This window comes from Harpia harpyja, chromosome Z (genome assembly GCF_026419915.1).
Source record: "Harpia harpyja isolate bHarHar1 chromosome Z, bHarHar1 primary haplotype, whole genome shotgun sequence".
In the NCBI taxonomy this organism is placed as follows: Eukaryota; Metazoa; Chordata; class Aves; order Accipitriformes; family Accipitridae; genus Harpia; species Harpia harpyja.
Genome location: NC_068969.1, coordinates 86,988,759 through 87,010,409, shown reverse-complemented (window position 1 = coordinate 87,010,409; position 21,651 = coordinate 86,988,759). Strand labels below are relative to the sequence as shown.

Below are 21,651 nucleotides of genomic sequence, written 5' to 3'. Positions count from 1 at the left end.
AAACAGGTTGCCAAGTGAAGTTGTGGATGCTCCATCCCTGGAAGTGTTCAAGGCCAGGTTGGATGAGGCTTTGAGCGACCTGATCTACTGGAAGGTGTCCCTGCCTATGGCAGAGGGGTTGGAACTAGATGATGTTTAAGGCCTCTTACAGCCTGAACCATTCTGTGATTCTGTGACCCATTAACACAAATGTATGACTCTCTGGGCCTGATCGTCCAATGAGTTCTTTACCCATCTAGTTGTCCCCCCTATGCAGATCATAATGACCTGACTAAGATAACACATGCTTATTGACATAGGAATTGGTTGGTTTTTCTTTGGAAGCATTTCTTTCAGGGCTGATGTCTATTTTCTGTTGCTAGGCTGAAGATGAAGAAGGCTACCGTAAGCTGATTGACCAAAAGAAAGATAGACGCCTGGCCTACCTGTTGCAGCAGACAGATGAGTATGTGGCTAACTTGACTAACCTGGTATGGGAGCATAAACAAGCACAAGCAGCCAAAGAGAAGAAGAAGAGAAGGAGAAGAAAGAAGGCAAGTAGTTACAGCTGGTATTTTTAGGCCATCTTTTCTTCAAATCCAATTTTAATATTGATAAATATAGTGATACCCAATTGTCATACACATACCAGAGTATCTAAAATCATCTACACTGCCAGATTCTTAACACTGAGGGAACTCATCTCTCCACTGAAATGTGTAAGAAATTTGCTATCATTAGTACCAAAGAAGGTGAGAAGGAAGCAGGATTAGAAAATTGTGGGCTGTTAACATTGATTTGCTGATAAACTTGTCTACAGACAAAATTGGGCCAGACATGTAAGTTAGGATTAAAGTACCGCAAAAGGATCCAATAGATCCAAAATACATTGTATGAAGAAGATGGAAAAAGTCTGGTTTGTAGCTGTTTCATACAGGGTAACTTTTTAGACCTCTGCATTCTACAGTTGGCTCAGTCCTTTTTGTAGGACCATTGGAAATGACTAGAGAGAAAGAACTTGCGTAGGTTTAGAGTAAATGGGTATTCTGCTCATAGTATTGTTCATTGTGCATTCTTAACATTTAATTGAAGCTTTTAAAAATTACCTTTCTTTGTATGAAGTACTTTACCCTGTGAGAGAGACTTGTTGTGGAAACTGAAGAGTGCTATTTTTGAAAAAATAATTCTGTGCGTGAAGTAATCATTAAGTAATGATTTGTTGGTTTTGTGACCTCTGAGTAACTTTCATCTCTTGCAGGATGGATAAGAAGATTTTTATAATCCGTTTCCACGCCTGGTTTGCTACTAATTACTGATACAAATATAAACATTATATTTACATGGTTTACAAGCAGCTCTCTAAATATGCTAATAAATACCAGCATATAAAAAATCCTAATTTTGGAGATTAATGGCCTAAAAAATGCTCCATGTTTTCTCCTGTCCATCTCCAAAACCTCTGTACTTTTTGTTGAGGGTGTGTTCTTAACATAGGAATGATCCCCCACCTACAGTGTTAAGGTGTAACTAAACAGGGCACTTGACCTCTATTACCAGTGAGAACAGACCTGATCTAATGTACGGAATTCACAGAGATAATCCTTAATGAGATAGTGTGTGGAGTAAATGCACTGCTCTAATGAAAATATTAATTCCTTCAACAATTCACATCTGTGATACGGTTCTATTTCTGTGTCAGTGTAGCTGATGTATGAGGAACAGAGTGTCTTCTGGCCATGTCAATAAATACATAATTTTCTGTCACTGAAGTGAAAAGGAAATATGCCCCATAAATAATCAGTGCTTATAAGTATCCCAGCCTAAAACCTAAAGAAAGATTAGCAGAAAAAAATCTAAACTCTGTCTTGATCATCTGCAGCTTTTTGTTTGTAATTAAGTTCTTTCCACCAAGCTTTTGCTCATCTGTCAAGGGTACAGGAGTGCACACAAATATTACCCTTTGTTTTAATTTATAAAGCAATGAATTCGTTGTTGTATGGCTGTAGCACTCACTGAAGTTAGTGGGCACTGTGTCATTTTCCAAGTCATACACTTTTAATACTTACTCTCTTATGTTTTGTAATCCATGTAAAACAGTTCATTCTACTAACACCTGTAGTTAAATGTTTTGTACTTACAGAGATATGAGAGAAGAGAGTTCTTAGGATTTTCTCCTAGAAATGGCAGTGAGGAAATAGATGGTGAAGAAGTACTTCTCTTTGCCAGGCTCACATTATATAATAGCGAAGTAAACCCTATATTCTTACAAGAATAAAATTTCAGATTAGTCCATTTTTTCTCTGGGATACAGTTTGGGCAATCTTAATGGTAGATTTTCCCTCTTTGCGTTTTTCACATTCCTTTATTTGCATCTTCTGTCTCCAGCCTCCTGTTCAGCTAGTGTCCCACATCCTCACTGCAATCATGGATTAAAAACCAAAAAAATTCCAGATACAGTTTTCATCTGATAGGCCAGTTTAACTTGCTATGCAACCTTTCACCTTTATGCATATGAGTTTTTCCTGTCATTGTATGGAGAATGAAGAAAATGTAGCTTCCTACTTTTATAAAATTGGTATTACCTTGTCAAGGATTAAATTGTCAAGATTAAAGACACCTTTGCATAGCCCAAGATACAAGTGTGAGATAGCTGTCATTATTTACATTTCTTTCCTTTGTAACATACATTTCGGCTTTCCAAAATAATTTTTAACTATAGGTGGTAAATGTTTCTGTTCTCACAGCAGGATCTGATCTTTGCACAGTGAACATCACTGATGTTTACTACTTATTTGTGGTGGTATGTTTGAGTTGTAAGGTTTCTTTCCATTGACTGTAGCTAAGCTATAATAATCTTCATATATTAGAGAGTAGTCTCACACGCAAAAGAATGGACCCCTCCCCTTGTTGTTCATCCAAGTAAAAAAATACCCTCAGTCAATGTAGCTTGTTCAACTGAGGCCAGATATGTGCTACTGTAACTTACCATGCCCTTCCGTTTGTTTAAACTCTTCAATTCTGGTGCAGTTCCTTTCTTTGTCAGCAGACATACTGGCTGCCGAGAAATGCTGTGGCAAGCAGCCTTCAAGCTCATATTGATGTTGTCCTTACTGACCATCAGCTATTGTTGCATTGAGCAGGACCAATGACATTTGTTGAAGTATTTATAAGCCTCTCCTTCAGGTTATTTTTTGTATATTAAAGAATATTATACTTCATAAATATTTTAAATATTCTAAATTTACAATTAACCTTAGCCAGATTTCCATTTTTGTTAATACTAGTGAAAGGGTAGTTGACAAAAGTAACTAGGCATGTGTCCTGAATATGAAGGCTATGTAAAAGAAATAAGAACAAACTTTTTTAAAATTTAGAATTGACATGTCTGCTGCTGCATTTTCATTTAAAGTTCATGCCTTGGAAAATGGACTTTAATGGCAAAGACAAAGGCTCAAGGCTTGATCTGAAGTAGGTATTGGGGATCATCTCAATATCGGGAAGTGCAACTATTCCTTAAGTATACTTCTTAAAAAAAAGAAACTACTGGATTATCTAAATTTAGCACACACATCAGTGATACTTGGAAGTTGTTTATCTATAAAACAAAATTTAAGAGATCTGTTCTTGTTGTTAGTCTAATCTGTTTACATTGGTAACCAAATTAAAACTGTGCTGTAGTACTACAAACCCAGCACTGTAACAGAAGCAGAAGCTGTGTTCTATCCTTTCTTGCTTATTGTCAGAATTTAGGAAAAGTTCCAATTCAGAAGCAAACTATGTCTTCCATTTTCTCACACTATACTGACATTTTTAAATGAGGTAAATGAGGACAGGCTTTGAGAAAGATACTGCTTATTTCTCAGAGTGGTGTCTGGGGAGAAAAAATATCTAGCTTACTCCAGCTAAGAACTCCAGGGTTCTTTTTGTTTGTAATTTGAGTAATTGTGGTCTAGACTAAATTGAGATATAGTGCAAAGAAGTCCTAAAATACCCCCTCTAGTTAGTTATCAGACCAAAAAAAGTTGTGTACTGTCGTGGTTTAACCCCAGCCAGCAGCTAAGCACCACGCAGCTGCTCACTCAGTCCCCCTCTGCCCAGTGGGATGGGGGAGAAAATCGGGAAAAGAAGTAAAACTCGTGGGTTGAGGTAAGAACAGTTTAATAGAACAGAAAAGAAGAAACTAATAATGATAATGATGACACTCATGAAATGACAACAGCAATAATAGAAAGATTGGAATGTACAAATGATGCGCAGTGCAATTGTTCACCACCCACTGATCGACTCCCAGTTAGTCCCCGAGCGGCGATCCCCCTGCCCCCACTCCCCCCAGTTTATATACTAGATGTGATGTCACATGGTATGGAATACCCCTTTGGCCAGATTGGGTCAGCTGCCCTGGTTGTGTGCCCTCCCAACTTCTTGTGTCCCTCCGTCTTTCTTGCTGGCTGGGCATGAGAAGCTGAAAAATCCTTGACTTTAGTCTAAACACTACTGAGCAACAACTGAAAACATCAGTGTTATCAACATTCTTCTCATACTGAACTCAAAACATATCACTGTACCAGCTACTAGGAAGACAATTAACTCTATCCCAGCTGAAATCAAGACAGTATCCACCGCTTGTTCTATACCATTGACGCCATGCTCAGTTCCCATACCTTCAGTTACATCCCAGTCAATCATCATCACCTTTTCTGTCCCTTTGAGACACATAAACAATGATACATATATATATGTATACACACACAGATATCATTCCTTTAGTTTATGGGTCGTGTTCATAAAATGTTTGTTGAGTTCATTTAGTTCCCGACTCTGGGCTTCATCTGTCATACCGATCTTTCTGGGCAGGAGGGACGGTGCAAAGTCCTCTCAGTCGGTAGAGCGGGATTGGACTTCAGTGCAGTGTGACAAGCAGGTGACATTGGGCACAGCAGGAGGATGGATTGTGCAGTTCTGGTTCCATCACTACTGTGCTTCGCTCAATTTTATTACAGTTCATTCTTGCTTGATCTAAGCGATTTTTACTGTAGTACTATGGATGTAGCATATAACAATTATAGTAATGATAATATACATTAGTAGGGTTATATAGCAACTAATATCATACAGTTTAATTCTGGCTATTCTCACCTAAAATCAAATCCCCTTGAGGCACACATCGGACTTCCCCATCTTTTCGCATCACCCACCAAGTGCACCCAGGTCCTTGAGCAAAAGCAATCCCATGAATGGGTTTAGCTTTGCCTGAGGCAGGAGTAACCCAGACTGTCTTCCCTAACATATTTTTTATGTGCTCTACAGGGACTTTATCCCCTTCTACAGTATGTAAAAGTTCTCACTGGGCAGGGCCACTCCGATTGGCAGGTCCTGTCATGTTGACTAACGCAGTGGCTTTTGCTAAATGTGTATCCCTATGTTTGAAGCTTGCACCCTACATTGCTCTCAATGTAGTCTTTAACAGTCCATTGTGCCGTTCGATCTTCCCGGAGGCTGGTGCATGATAGGGGATACGATACACCCACTCAATGCCATGCTCTTTGGCCCAGGTGTCTATGAGGTTGTTTTGGAAATGAGTCCCGTTGCCTGACTCAGTTCTTTCTGGGGTGCCATGTTGCCTCAAGACCTGCTTTTCAAGGCCCAGGATAGTGTTCTGGGCGGTGGCATGGGGCACGGGATATGTTTCCAGCCACCCGGTGGTTGCTTCCACCATTGTAAGCACATAGCGCTTGCCTTGGCGAGTTTGTGGGAATGTAATATAGTCAATCTGCCAGGCTTCCCCATATTTGTATTTCAGCCATCGCCCTCCATACCACAGGGGCTTTAGCCACTTGGCTTGCTTAATTGCAGCACGTTTCACATTCATGAATAACCTGTGCGATAGTGTCCATGGTCAAGTCCACCCCTCGATCACGAGCCCATCTATATGTTGCATCTCTTCCCTGATGGCCTGAGGTGTCATGGGCCCACTGAGCCATAAATAGCTCACGCTTATGTTGCCAGTCCAGGTCCACCTGAGACACTTCAATCTTGGCAGCCTGATCCACCTGCCGATTATTTTGATGTTCTTCAGTGGCCTGACCCTTGGGTACACAAGCATCTACATGACGTACTTTTACAACCAGATTCTCTAGCCGGGATGCAATATCTTGCCACAGTGCAGCAGCCCAAATGGGTTTACCTCTGCGCTGCCAGTTGCTCTGCTTCCATTGCTGTAACCAACCATACAGGGCATTTGCCACCACCCATGAGTCAGTATAGAGATAGAGCACTGGCCACTTCTCTCTTTCAGCAATGTCTAACACTAGCTGGATGGCTTTCACCTCTGCAAACTGACTCGATTCACTTTCTCCTTCAGCAGTTTCTGTGACTTGTAATATAGGACTCCATACAGCAGCCTTCCACCTCCGATGCTTTCCCACAATGCAACAGGATCCATCAGTGAACAGGGAATATTGCCTCTCATTTTCTGGCAGTTTATTGTACGGTGGGGCTTCTTCAGCACGTGTCACCTCCGCTGGCAACATTCCAAAATCTTTGCCTTCTGGCCAGTCTGTGATCAATTCTAAAATTCCTGGGCGACTGGGGTTTCCTATGTGAGCCCATTGCGTGATCAGAGTGACCCACTTACTCCATGTGGCATCAGTTGCATGATGTGTACAGGACACCCTCCCTTTGAACATCCAGCCCAGCACTGGCAGTCGGGGTGCTAAGAGGAGCTGTGCTTCAGTACCAATCAATTCTGAGGCAGCTCAAACTCCTTCGTATGCTGCCAATATCTCTTTTTCAGTTGGAGTATAGCGGGCCTCGGATCCTTGATATCCTCGACTCCAAAACCCCAGGGGTCGGCCTTGGGTCTCCCCAGGTGCTTTCTGCCAGAGGCTCCAGGTCGGGCCATTCTCCCCAGCTGCAGTATAGAGCACATTTTTAACATCTTGTCCTGCTTGGACTGGTCCAAGGGCTACTGCATGAACAGTCTCCCGTTATTTGTTCAAAGGCTTGTTGTTGCTCAGGACCCCATTTAAAATCATTCTTCTTCCGGGTCACTTGATAGAGAGGGCTTACAATCAGACTGTAATTTGGAATATGAGTTCTCCAAAAACCCACGACACCTAAGAAGGCCTGTGTTTCCTTTTTATTAGTCGGTGGAGACATAGCTGCTATTTTGTTGGTCACATCCATGGGAATCAGACAACGCCCATCTTGCCATTTTATTCCTAAGAACTGGATCTCCTGTGCAGGTCCCTTGACCTTACTTTCTTTTATGGCAAAACTGGCTTTCAGAAGGATTTTGATTATTTTCTTCTCCTTCTCAAAGACTTCTTCTGCCGTGTTACCCCATATGATGATGTCATCGATTATTGCAGGTGTTCCAGAGCTTCACCTTTTTCCAGTGCAGTCTGGATTAGTCCATGGCAAATGGTGGGGCTGTGTTTCCACCCCTGGGGCAATCGATTCCAAGTGTACTGGACGCCCCTCCAAGTAAAAGGAAATTGTGGACAGCACTCTGCTGCCAAAGGGATTGAGAAAAATGCGTTAGCAATGTCAGTTGTGGCATACCACTTGGCTGCTTTTGACTCTAGTTCGTATTGAAGTTCTAGCATATCTGGAACGGCAGCACTGAGCAGTGGTGTAACTTCATTCAGGCCACGATAGTCAACTGTTAGTCTCCACTCCCCGTTAGACTTTTGCACTGGCCATATGGGACTGTTAAAAGGTGAGCGAGTTTTGCTGATCATTCCTTGGCTCTCCAGTTGATGAATCAACTTATGGATGGGAATCAGAGAGTCTCGGTTGGTGCGATATTGCCGCTGGTACACCGTTGTGGTAGCAATTGGCACTCGTTGTTCTTCAACCCTCAGCAACCCCACAATCGAAGGGTCTTGAGAGAGACCAGGCAGGGTAGACAGCTGTTCAATTTTCTCCATCTCCAAGGCAGCTATACCGAAAGCCCATTGATACCCCTTTGGGTCCTTAAAATACCCTCTCCTGAGATAGTCTATGCCAAGGATACACAAAGACTCTGGACCAGTCACATTGGGGTGTTTCTGCCATTCATTCCCAGTTAGACTTACTTCAACTTCCAATACAGTTAACTCTTGGGATCCCCCTGTCACACCAGAAATACAGATGGGTTCTTCCCCTTTATAACTTGATGGTATTAGAGTACACTGTGCGCTGGTGTCTACTAAAACCTTATACTCCTGTGGGTCTAACGTGCCAGGCCATCAAATCCCCACAGTCCAATAGACCCGGTTATCCCTTTCCTCCACCTGGCTGGAGGCAGGGCCCTTCTAATTCTGGTCAGAGTATCCAGTACTCACTTCTCGTAAAATTGGCTCAGAAATCCCTTCAAGAGGATCAGAAATAAGATCAGCTCTTCTACTCTGGAAACTGGAGGAGCATTTTTCCTGGTGGAATCCCCTTTTGTGGTGGTTTTTCCTCGCAACTCATGTACCTGTGCATTTAGCACCGAGGTAGGTTTTCCATCCCATTTTCTCATGTCCTCTCCGTGATCACATAGGTAAAACCACAGGGCATCTCGTGGTGTGTACCTCCTATATTCTGTCTCTTGGGCAGAAGAACGCTTACTCCTAATAGCTGAGACATTGGTCCTTACAAGTGGGGAGTAGGACATACCCTCTTCGATTTGCTGGACATCCTGGGACAGCTTCTCCACAGCTGAAATGCAGGCTTGTAGGGAGGAGGAGACATTTTCTTCGTATTGCTGGAGTTGGCGAGCCACTTCATCCACTGTCAGCGCCTCTTCGTCTTTCCAGGTCATTATCGCCAGCGAGTTGGCATAGGACGATGGTGCGCTCCATACAAACTTCTGCCACATGGGTCGTGTGCATGGGAATTCATCTGGATCTTTGGGTAATTGTGGGTTGTCTGGGTCATAATGAATTGTCTCTAGCACGACTAATTCTCTCAGATATTGGATACCTCTCTCCATGGTGGTCCACTTGCTTGACTGACATATAACATCTTCTTTAAAGGGGTACCTTTCCTTCATGCTTGACAGGAGTCCCCTCCAGAGGCTGATGGCTTGTGTCCCTTTTCCAATTGCCTTGTCAATGCCACTTTCCCTGGCAAGCAATCCCAACTGCTTGGCTTCCCTACCTTCTAATTCCAAGCTATTAGCCCCATCGTCTGAGCATCAGAGGAGCAAGGTGATAATATGCTTACCTATATGGCAGCCGAAATCTTTTCACATATCCCGCAGCTCACTCAAGGCTTCGGATCGGGTGGTTACTTCTAGTTCTGCCTCTTCCTCCTGTTCCTGTAATGACCCTGGTTCATCTTCATCCTTTGCTAAATGAACTGATTTTATTGTGTATTTCTTCTTCTGTGCAAGGGCAACTGATAGTGGTGTGGGTTGGTCCACTGGTTCAGTTGCAGTACCGCTTGCTGAGGTTTGGGTAGCCGCAGTGCTCATCGCTGGGGCTGGAGGAACCGCAGTGCCTGTCGCCAAGGTTTGGGTAGCTGCAGTGCTCATCGCTGGGGATGGAGGAACTGCAGTGCCCGTTGCCAAGGTTTGGGTAGCTGCAGTGCTCATCGCTGGGGCTGGAGGAACCACAGTGCCCGTTGCTGAGGTTTGTGTAGCTGCAGTGCTTGTCTCCGGGGCTGGTGGGACTGCAGTGCCCATCGCTGAGGTTTGGGTAGCCGCAGTGCCTGTCGTCTTGTTGTTAGATCCAGAGACCTTCTCTTCCCCTTGAGGGTACTGAGTAGTGTTGAACAGGGCTCGATAGGCATAGGCCAGGCCCCAGCACATTGCAGTAATTTGTATCTCTCTGGAGTTGCCAGGGCAACAGCATACCTTTTCCAAATATTTTACTAGTTCTTCTGGATTCTGCACTTGTTCAGCGGTGAATTTCCAAAACATTGGAGGTGTCCACTATTCTAGGTACTTGCTCATACTACCCCACACACCCTGCCACTCATAATTATCCAGCCTCGGGGCAGATCTCTGGGTGATCTTCCTAATAGTTGTTTAACCTTAAACAAGAGCTGAACCACAGTCAGGAGCCTGCTAGTTCATAGCAGTAGGGCTAGGACCATGCTGGTCTCAACATCCCAAGGTTATTCAAATTTTTCAAAGTTCCCAAATGCCATTGTAACTGGACTGAAGGAGAAGGGAAAGGGGAAGAAAGGGACCCAAACCCATAGACTGGCTCTCCGAGGAGGAAAGGTAAATGGTGTAATTAGTAACAGTTTCCCAGAGATGGCTCCCGAAGTATAGAGGTGACAATGCTGAGTGCAAGTACTGGATTAATCCCACAACCGATAACTTTATCATACCATAAACCAATGTTACACAATACATCAAAGCGAAAACCTTAATCCACCTCCCACGGATGATAAGCAGCAGAACAGGGACTACATACAGCAAGCGAGGTGATACATAACAGAACTTTAAAAACGAGAGCCACAACTCTAAGAACACATAAAACAACATAGTGACCAGCAACTATTAGACCAATATAATGAATACTTGTAACAGATTTGTTTTAACAAGCTCTGGTCAGGTTTGTGTTCTCTGAACCCTTTGTGCTCCACATTGGGCGCCAAAAAAGGACTGTCGTGGTTTAACCCCAGCCAGCAACTAAGCACCACGCAGCCACTCACTCACTCCCCCCCCCACCCAGTGGGACTGGGGAGAAAATCGGGAAAAGAAGTAAAACTCATGGGTTGAGATAAGAACAGTTTAATAGAACAGAAAAGAAGAACCTAATAATGATAATGATAACACTAATAAAATGACAACAGTAATAATAGAAAGATTGGAATGTACAAATGATGCGCAGTGCAATTGCTTACCACCTGCTGATCGACACCCAGTTAGTCCCTGAGCGGCGATTCCCTCCGCCCCCACTCCCCCCAGTTTATATACTAGATGTGATGTCACATGGTATGGAATACCCCTTTGGCCAGATTGGGTCAGCTGCCCTGGTTGTGTGCCCTCCCAACTTCTTGTGTCCCTCCGTCTTTCTTGCTGGCTGGGCATGAGAAGCTGAAAAATCCTTGACTTTAGTCTAAACACTACTGAGCAACAACTGAAAACATCAGTGTTATCAACATTCTTCTCATACTGAACTCAAAACATATCACTGTACCAGCTACTAGGAAGACAATTAACTCTATCCCAGCTGAAATCAAGACATGTACATACCCAAAATAAAAGTGCCTGCACAAATACACAATCTATGATGCCTGGTGACACCTCTGAAACTTGAAACTAAAGTACTTTAGAGGAAATTAGTAGTAAATCACATGAAACTTAATTAGTATTTAATTTGTATTAGCACAGTCTGTAAGCAACTGAGCTCTAGGTCTGTACCAGAAATTCAGTAGGCCAACCACTTCTTAGATGCAGATTTATTACAGTCACTAGAGGTGTTGTAGGAACCCTATTCATACTAGTAAATGGTTTGTGTGTGTGGTAGTAACTCTGTGCCTATCTATGCCTATATCCACCCACACTTTAAATTACGTGTATCCCAGGTTATTCAGAAATAGAGTGAAATGTATTCATGGTCCAAAATGCTGACATCATATAAAGCATTCTGTCTATACTTGTAATCTGACTGTGATATTTTTCACTTCTTCATTTCTTGTAGAAGGCTGAAGAAAGTGCAGAAGGAATGGCATCTGTTCTTGGTCCTGATGGAGAGGTATGGATTTTACAAGGTGGATTTTTTTTTTTTAAAACTTTCCAGTGATTGTTCTGTGTGCCATTGCTATACCTTTAAAAAATTCATGACCACAAGTGTTCTAAGAAGAGCTGTTGTTTATAACCAGGAATAAAAATTACCTAGATTAACATTTATGCTAGCCTGTTTCTCTTCAGAAAGTTGTAGACTAAAAGAAAAATTTATTGCATCTTATCACTGAGTATGCTGAACAATCCCGCTCAGCTTTGTTATATGCTTAAAAGTAAATGGTTTTCTTACAGTCCATGTGTAGACATAATTTACTTTCTAAAATGAGGTTGTAAACACAATATATTCTAGCTTCTCCTTTTTATAAAATCCACTGTTGACATTGTATGTAATTACCTTTCAGACACAGGACAGGTGATAGTATTGTGATGGCTTAAGACATCTGAAAGTTCTTTCTTCCTCATAATCAAATGGAAATGAGTAATTTTTCTGTGTCATTCTTTGAATAGTATTTTTCATTCAGTAGCAGAGCATATGCTGCCTCATTAAGAGCCATTCTGGTAATGCCATTTTTCTGTTCATTGTATTTTTAGGCTAAGACTTCTGAATTGTATTTATTGTTTTATTTTTCATCTTTTTTATATTTGCAAGTGATATTTTTGCTGATGCAGTTAAAGAGTTATAGTAAAATCCTTTAATATAGTTACAATTGCACAAGGAAAATGCAGGTAACATTCCTGTAACTTCAATATTTATGGAAATGGGGTAAGTTTTATACTCTGTCAGTTGCTGTATTTGTAACTGTTCAGAATTATTTTTTCTTGTTTACATATATATGTATATATATATAAAAGGAAAAGATTCTTCAGTAGAAGCAGTAGTAGAACGCAAAAGGTTTCTAAACTTAGAAAGTCTGTGATTAAACAGGGCAAAGAAATAACAGAAAAAGTAATTATGGTATTCTGGTTTTGTTAGAGCACCAGGATAAGTAAAAGGTTTTTTTATTGCAGGTTTTTTATCACCTTAACTGAAGAAGTCAGGACAGTGAATCTTTAAAATAGGCCTTCTTTACTTAAAAAGTTAACTGAATTGTTGCGTCTTTGTTTCTCTGTATAAGAGAAAAGGTCATAAGGTCAATGTATGATTTTTTGTTATGGATGTCCATTGCTGTAAATAACAGGATTAAATGCCTATAAGCATACATACCTTGTGTCCTATTTCACAGAAGCCAACAGTGTATTCTTTTCCATGCTACTTTTGTTAATTTATTTGGAATACTGTTATATATTTGTGGATGTCACACAGAATATCTTGCACATAGAAATACTGTGTCTTAGTGTTCACTTGATAGCCATGTGGGAAGGTGTGGCTTCTAATAACAAAACTTCACTGCTTGTTCAGATCTGGAATTTTGAAGGTGCTGCTATTTCTTTTATTATGTATGACAAGCACGAAATTCAGTTGCCTTATGGTACAAAATTTCATTTGAATTTTTAGCCCATAGATGAGAGCAGTCAGATGAGTGACCTTCCAGTCAAAGTGACTCACACTGAAACTGGCAAAGTTCTTCTTGGACCAGAAGCACCAAAAGCAAGTCAGCTGGATGCTTGGCTGGAAATGAACCCCGGGTAAGTAGTTAGCATACAAGTGGGCTGCTTTTGCTATTTGCATTGATATTTTTCATGGGCTTTTCTTAGTTATTCTTTTTTCCTTTTTATCTATTCTATTCTATTCTACTCCATTTATTATGTGTAGGCTGAGTAGGAGATGTACTGAACCTAATCCCTCCTCTTGTTATCTGTAATTGATAATCTTTCTGTTGTCTTTGTACAGCTATGAAGTTGCTCCCAGGTCAGACAGTGAAGATGAAAGTGGCTCTGAATATGAGGAGGAGGTATGTGTCTTCAAAAAAAATACTTTGACAAGTAATACAGTAAAAAACAAGTACTTATTCCATGTGGTATTTTCCTCTTTTTCATAAGGAAGGAAAGGAAGCAATACTGGGTGTATAGGTGTTTTAAGAATAATACAAACAGGAAAAGTAGCTGGTTTGTAATTCTTTTCAGTTCATAGCAGTTGCCCTTTATATATGCTGAAAATGTCTAACTGGTAATCGGAGCTAGGAAAAGTAAATATTTTATTCTGACTATTAATAATCATGAACCAGAGAATATAAGCAAGTTCATATTTTAAAATATATGTCAGAAAAGGCTGTATTGTGGCTTTGTGCTGAATGAAGTTAACATCTTTAATGTTTATGCATTGGAGGTTTTATTGGCAGTTCTGAATAACACAGTTATTTTTTATATATTATGTTTACTAAAATGTTAGGGATTACATCAGGGATTTAGGTTCAGACTGTTCAGGGTAGCCTTATTTGATTCAGTACTGTAATGGTGATTTAAATACTATTATTACAAAAATTCTAAAAAGAATCTTAAAATTAACACACATGAAGATCCCAACCCTGCAGGGTCATAATATTAGATACTGTGAATAATCAGTACTGATACTTGCATAACATTTTTCAGACAAGTACTTTCTAAAGGAGAGGAAAACAGAGGAGTAGAGAAGGACCATGTTCAATCAACAGGCTAGCAGCAGAACTAGGTATAGAACTCAGATCACCTAAGGCTAGCAGTCTTTACAATGGTAGACCAAATTACCACTGAAATTGACTGGACTGTATGATGTTAAGGTATGTGCCTGTGTAGGACTAATTACTGCTAATGTAATTCTACAAATCTGTCAGTATTAAGATAGGAGGGGAGGGCCTGATACCTGTCAGATTCTGGGAGGAATGTTAAAAGAGATGTGCCCACATTTTTAGCACAGACTCTTTAGCAGCAATGTTGTTTAGAGCTGGGGAAATGATTTGTAGGAGAATACACTTGCAGAACTCGGAGCAGCGTTTTGTTCGGCTTCATTAGGGAGATTTTAAGTAGTTGGTTATCTGTTGCAATGTAGCCAGAAGACAAATTAAGTTATTTTAAAAAGAGTGAAAATGTGGTCTGATTTTAACAAGTTAAGAAACTAGAAGCCTAAAACAGCAGGTTTTTAAGCTTTATTAACTTACCATATGTCTGGAATATGATATAAACATATACATGGTATTGGAATCCTCTCCATGAACACAGTAGACAGACTAAGGATTTTAAAAGTAAGATCATTAAAGGGGAGAATACTTTTTATTTCAAAGTATCATGACTTACTGTTGGTTAATGTATGTCAAAAATTACCTTCTTGTTATGCTGCAGCGCAATTCTGTTGCAGAATATGTGTAAGTTGAACTTTGTGATTCAGGTTTCTGTCATAAAGCATTGACTAATGAAAGCTACCAATATGTGAATGCCAGTTGAAAGTATGACGTAGGAGGATGTTGCACTTCCCAGCACCTCTGTTCTTTTTCTGTATTCTGTAGGATGATGAGGAAGAATCAAGCAGGTTAGAAGCAGATGAGAAGATACTCCTGGATCCTAACAGTGAAGAAGTTTCTGAGAAAGATGCAAAGCAAATCATTGAGTAAGTCTTCTTTAGGTGCTGTTCTTTGTTAGGAATTGTGATTTCTTACAGTGATGTTTCCCAAGAGTATCTTGCTCTAGATTGCAGTGAGTTGTGGTAGCTTCTCTGGCGTGAACATCTGCAGGAGAAGGAACATGATCATTTGGTATTAACTATGTACTGTTTATAAACTAGCTTGCACCCTTCGGTGTACTCGCCACAGTTGGGGATTTGCACTGTTTCTTTAGACATACATATGCGACCTGTGGTCAAAAAAACCTGTTTGTGGGAATTCACTTTAGTTCTTTTTCTGCTTTCCAGGACAGCCAAACAAGACGTGGATGATGAATATAGCATGCAATATAGTGCTAGAGGGTCTCAGTCCTACTATACTGTTGCTCATGCGATTACAGAAAGGGTGGAAAAGCAGTCTTCTCTTCTTATTAATGGCACACTAAAACATTATCAGGTGAGAAATGATTAAAACATTAAAATACTTACAACTTGGAATTATGCTCGACATTTCAATGTGGTATTTCAAGTGGCAAACTGAAATTTTATTAAGAAATACAAGATCTTTAGTAGGTTAGAATTTGGGAATTACATGGGCCAAGCCATGACAGTTAACCTATAACAGATAACATTTCATACATACTGCTTGAATAATAATACCAACTTTCTGCATAGACAGTAACTATTTTTTTCATTGCAGACCAGTAATATTTTGGTTTTGCTATCCTTCTCATTGACCTGGAATTTCAGTTCTGCTTATTGTTTTCATTTGTTGTGGGTTAACAATATTTTTCTTCTTCCAATATTTAAAAGTTTAGTTTACAGACATTCAGTGGATTTAGTAACTAGGAACTTCTCTATTCTGACACAAGCTAGATTCATGTATGATTGAAAATGTCCTTGGTACATGTTTTCAACACTTCTGCTGTTGTACAGCTTTCTAGGAAACCCCAAGAACATGCATATTTACTGCAGTCAGAACATTATTTCTGCTTCCACATAAATGAAAGAATAATACTCACCAAGATGTCATAAAGATGTGTATCTATTTCTGCCTGCAGATAACTAGGAGGAAGACTGCTTCCTAAGTGTGCAAAGCATTATGATTACAGACCCTGCTTCCTATGCTCCTGAGCACTGCCATCTATTACTGTAGCTTATTTAAACAATTTGAAATTCACGCGTTAAGCTGATTTCTCTTTTCAAAGCATTTTAGTATTTTTATATTGGGCTCCTCACTGTGGGACATGGTGGGAAAATGAGACAATAAACAAAAGCTGAAACAAGAGTATTCAGGCTGGGTGTACAGAAGAGGACGGTGCAGCTGTGGAGCAGGGACTCAGAGAGGTTTTACCTAGGAGGTTTTAAATTGCTGACCATAGAAAGCCTTGAGCAACCTGGTCCCAAGACTGGACCTGCTTTGGGCAGGGAATTGGCCTAGAGACTGCCTGAGGTCTGGTCCAGACTGAACAATCCCATGATCCTACTTGTTCATAGCAAAACTCCATCTGAATTTGAATTCTGGTGTGAATCCTCAGCACTTCTACGTGTCTCACTGTGAGCCCTCAACGAAAAGAGGAATGTGTCATTCAGGGACTGAACACAATAGGTTAAATAAGTTTTCTGGCACCATTGAGGAATACTGTGACCAAGACAAGATAGAATCCAACCATACAGAGAAATACGCCACTTTTTCCCAGCTGTCATGCCCTCTTTATTTTTGCTGCCTCATTGCCAATATGTTGTCCAGCTTGAGCACCCAATGAAGCAGGGAGCCAAGAGATGCAGTGAGCAGCCTTCTTTACTGCATAATCCTGATTCATTGCCTGGGAAGGTTTTCCTGATGTACTAAGTGAATAGTGTATAACAATACTAATTTGATGGCCGTATTGGCTTAAAGTGCTCATGGATGGGAAATTAAGATTGTGATAAATGCCTTTGCTTCCTGAACTGTAATTACTTACGGAACATAGAAATATTCTTACATTATGCAGATCTGTGTTTTGCAATGCAATTTCCCTGTGTGCCACAAAACAAAATAATTCAGTCTGTGGAGTGTGGAGTTATGCAGACACTCACAGGGATTACCAATTAGAGCAGGTCCTTTAGCTGCTCAATGTGATATCTAGCAATTGAGAAGTAGATTCATTCTTTATGGTGTCTGTTCTATATAGCAATTGCACCACAGGCAAGAGGTACGGTTGTCTAAGGAGCTTTATGTCAGGACCGTTGAGGCTTGGCTTTGGTTCTAGCAAGAATGTTCTGCAGGGGACTGTTCTGCGACTCTCCACTCCCTGTATTTCTCTGTCCTGTAGATTTTACATGCTTTTTCCTTCTCACATTTTTTTCTGCTTTTCCATGTTTCTTACTGTCAAGTTTGGTCAGATTGTGTCTTCCTTCATATCGGTGTATGTTGGTGGAGAAAGTTCAATGATGTAGAAAAGACCATTTTCCTATTCTTAATTCTGAAGCTACTTTGTAAGTGGGACATAACGGTTGCAGAACAGATTCTGATCAGCTCTTGGTGGCCTGAGTGTTTAATACCTAGATATAAATCCATCAGCATGTACATAAAGCCAGTAAATTGGCAACATTATTTGGGATACTCTCTCTCAGGGACGACAGAAGACTACTTTAAGCATGTAGTGTTTTCTCTCTGAACCTTCTCAGGCCTCTTAATTTGCTTCTATCGCCATGCATGAGTCACACCAAAAGTCTGGATCTTAGAAGCAAAAACTTACTTTGCACTTGAATGAGTAATGTGATACACAGATATGTGGAAGTCTGTGTGACAAGGGAATCATCTGAGTCAGTGCTTTCTAGCAGTACTCCTTGGAGTGTGAAACTCTATTATGTAGACATTTTGTAGCTACAGTACCCTGGCTTCCTTCCAGTTCTGGGATTTTATACACAAGGCTTAATTGGACAGAGGGGGTCTACTCTGACATGTGGAGGTATGGACAGCAGACGTTAAATGGACATGTGCTACAAGAGCTTTAGCATACTGGTGACGCAGTTGGCAAGTGTGAGGCATACGTGTTTTGCACAGACTTGATAGGTTTGGCTTTGAAAGATTTTAATTGACACAGGCAAATGGCATGAAATATACACAGAAAGTTTATCATTTGTCAGTGTTGAAATTGGAGAACAAACTCCTGTAATGTTAATTACAATGTTAATTTAACATTTTTTTGTTAAATGTTAATTTATCAACCTTACGTGGGAATGCCTTTGTTGCTTTGTGTGCAGTACAAAAAAACCTCTGTGTATGAAATCTGACTTCATATTACGGGCTCTGCTAAGCAGGAGTGATGATTTCCATACAGCTGTTACCAGAAATTTATCTTGGTTTGGTTTTGGGTTTTGTTTTGTTTTGGGTTTTTTGTGGGGGAAGGTGTTAAGATAGCCAGGGATCCCCATGCATATAGTATTATTAAAGGAAATCCAACGTCTAAGTAGGCAGGGACATCAGAACCTTCGTTCTGTTTCTGTAGTACTGGTGTTAATTATTTGTGTGGGTGTTAAATAACTGGAACTATTATTCTTCATTTCAGCTCCAGGGACTGGAATGGATGGTTTCACTCTACAATAACAATCTGAATGGAATTTTAGCTGATGAAATGGGACTAGGAAAGACAATACAGACTATTGCACTCATCACTTACCTGATGGAGCACAAAAGACTCAATGGACCCTATCTCATCATTGTTCCCCTTTCGTAAGTAAAGGCTCTCTTTCTGCTATTATCTTTCTAAGCTTTGCCGATTGGTTTATTCAGAACACACACTTGTTTTTCATGTAATGCCGAGATGAGGTGCACAGTGGGTTTACACTGAGCATGTATTCAGTGTTTTCTTTGATCATTTCTTCCCAGGTAATTGTCTCGCATTGGAAGGATGACCAGAAGGCTGATAAAGCACTTGACTCCAATTAGTTTCACTGCCCACTCTTGGCAAACCGAGTAGTGGATTTACTGTAATTCACTCTTAAGCCACAAGAGGGGGGTGGTATTTCTTTCACATTACATGCCTGCCGGTCCCCATTCAACTTTTACTGTGATATTAAAAATCTGTTGCTTAATTCTTTGAACAACTGGCACCCCATCTGATACCAAGTAATCGTGCTTCAGTAAGGTTGGGTGATGTTTTAAGTACTGTATAACTAGCCCTAGGTGTAGCCTTGATGAGCGATATTCACATTTAGGTCAGGTGTCCAGATTATGATTGTTCATTGTACTGTCTGCTTCTGCTTTTCCTTAGCTTTCCAAGATGCTGCTTGTTTTATACATTTCTTTTAATGCATTTTGCTTTCTCCAAAGGTGCGGTGTGGGGTTTAGTGATTTGAAGTTCTGTGTTTTAAATAAAAACTGTGAGGCAGTGTAAAACTGATGTAGGCTATTGAGGGGTTGTTTGCTTATTTTTGTGTGTAAGTGACTTAATTGATTCCCTGGCCTTTTCGTTAGATAATTCGTCCACCAATTGTGCTGAGTGTGCAAATGCATTGTAGGATCGGGATAAATTTTATTTGTGGTCATCTCTCTTGATTTATTTTGAGGTATCCTGTCTTCTGGCTGTGCTGCAGTAGTAACTGATGGACTGACATAAATACCACAGCTGTGCTAATTGTATGAATACAAATGATGAGTTCTAGTGTGAAAAGAAATGGTTGGGAGAAGATCTATAAAGTAAAACAAAGTTAAAAATTAAGGGAGAGTGTTATTAATGTCAGATTTCACATGGGCACAGTAAAAATCAGATTTCTTCTAAGTATTTGGTAATGTTTTTTCTTCTGTTTGTAAAGGAGAGGACCTGAAATTTCTTTCTCGTATACATTTTAAAAGCTGCCTTTTCCTGCCTTTTCTTAGTGGCTAGTACTGCTGCCATCACAGGTCCAGTAAGAAAAAAAAAGAGCAAGCAACCAAAAAACCTCAAGGTTTTTATTTGCTGCTGTATCATGACAGCAACTTAGCCATAAAAACCTATTTGTTGTGATCAAACAGCAGAAACACAGTGCAAAACAGGACCTGCATAGTGGCACTGGGTGGCACTATGAGTAGTTCTACTCGATTAGTACACAGGTAAATTCCATTATCAACTCCATGAGACTATACTTGAAAAGTTGTAACATCAGGTTCTGGATTATAAGTAGTATAAAAGAACTTAGAAATCTAGTTTTTGTTCAGGGTTATTTTTCTTATCCTTAATATGCGCCAAAATACAAAGATGCATGTAAAATACTACTCTGAATTGGTTTCAGAGAGGCCCCTGAATATGAGCTGAAAAAGGGTTTCACACTTTTTTCTGTTTACTCCCATCACAGAGATGCTTGTATTTTATTACAGTATATAAAGCGCATTTTTTAAAAATATGCTGTTAATTAGGGGAGTTGATTACATGAAATGTGTTGAAAAGTTGGCAACCACTTGGAAACATTTATAAAGTTTGACCTGCAAATGATGAAATATATTACTTTTTCTTTATCATCTCTATGATAGGACATTATCCAATTGGACATACGAATTTGACAAGTGGGCTCCTTCTGTGGTGAAGATATCTTACAAGGTTTGATTTGCTTTTTATATGATTATAGAGTTGAAGGAACGAGAATAGAGCCAGTTTTTCCTCTGCCTCTGTATGCGTTTCTAAACTGTTTGCTCCTGAAGTTTTGTCATGTATATCAGGTACTAAGCAGTGAGAGTTAATCATACTAAGAAGACTGTAATAAACAGTAATTACTTTCACGTAGTAAAATGCAGAATAAAGTTGTTAATTGTCACATTGCAGGGCTTCTGATGAGAGTAATACAATTGATAACTACTTCACCTTTTATACATAGCTGAATACTTTGCTGTTTGGCTACTGTAGTAGTGGTGGTATGGCCAAGCAATTTGTAAGGAGCCTAGACTGCTAGCTACATGTTTCGAGTGCCCTGTAAACAGAGCTTTACACTCTAGCAAGTCTTTAGGAAAGCACTCTGAAGAGGTCTGGAATGCATCAATGTACTGTTTGCAGTACTGTAGGATTACAAGTTCATGTGGTTGCTCTGTGTCTGCAAATTCATAAAAACGATATATTTTATTCATCAGAAGAAAGAGTGACTACTCACTTCTCTCTTTCTTTTAGGGTACACCTGCAATGCGCCGCTCACTCGTTCCTCAGCTTCGAAGTGGAAAATTTAATGTTCTTTTAACTACTTATGAGTACATAATAAAGGACAAACATATCCTTGCTAAGGTAATAATGACTGTCATCTCTTAACAGCAAGACCTTCAAGACACCTTCCAGTGGTGCATAGCACAAAACACATTGTTGTTTTCTAGGGAAGTCCTGCGTTGTTGTTCTGTCCTTCAATAAAAGTTAAACCTTTCATTTAGTTTTGATTCCTCTGTTTATGATTGGACTTCTCAGTCACAGCTCTTCTCCCTGTAAACAGCAGGATTTCCCTGAATGTGGCCAGGAGACTAATTCTGTTGTGCAATTCTGTCAGTACTGTA

General features: G+C 40.2%; 1 protein-coding gene across 6 annotated transcripts in view; it reads left to right on the top strand.

Annotated features, from left to right (window-relative positions):
* Positions 1-21,651, top strand: part of SMARCA2 (SWI/SNF related, matrix associated, actin dependent regulator of chromatin, subfamily a, member 2) — a 126,568-nt gene that overhangs the window by 44,680 nt on the left and 60,237 nt on the right. For all 6 annotated transcript variants that reach the window (XM_052778984.1, XM_052778983.1, XM_052778985.1 and 3 more), the window contains 9 exons: positions 363-533; positions 11,604-11,657; positions 13,143-13,273; positions 13,479-13,539; positions 15,067-15,167; positions 15,468-15,615; positions 18,713-18,876; positions 20,653-20,719; positions 21,281-21,391. In XM_052778984.1, coding sequence (XP_052634944.1) covers positions 363-533; positions 11,604-11,657; positions 13,143-13,273; positions 13,479-13,539; positions 15,067-15,167; positions 15,468-15,615; positions 18,713-18,876; positions 20,653-20,719; positions 21,281-21,391 — 1,008 coding nt within the window. The remainder of the gene's footprint in view (positions 1-362; positions 534-11,603; positions 11,658-13,142; positions 13,274-13,478; positions 13,540-15,066; positions 15,168-15,467; positions 15,616-18,712; positions 18,877-20,652; positions 20,720-21,280; positions 21,392-21,651) is intronic.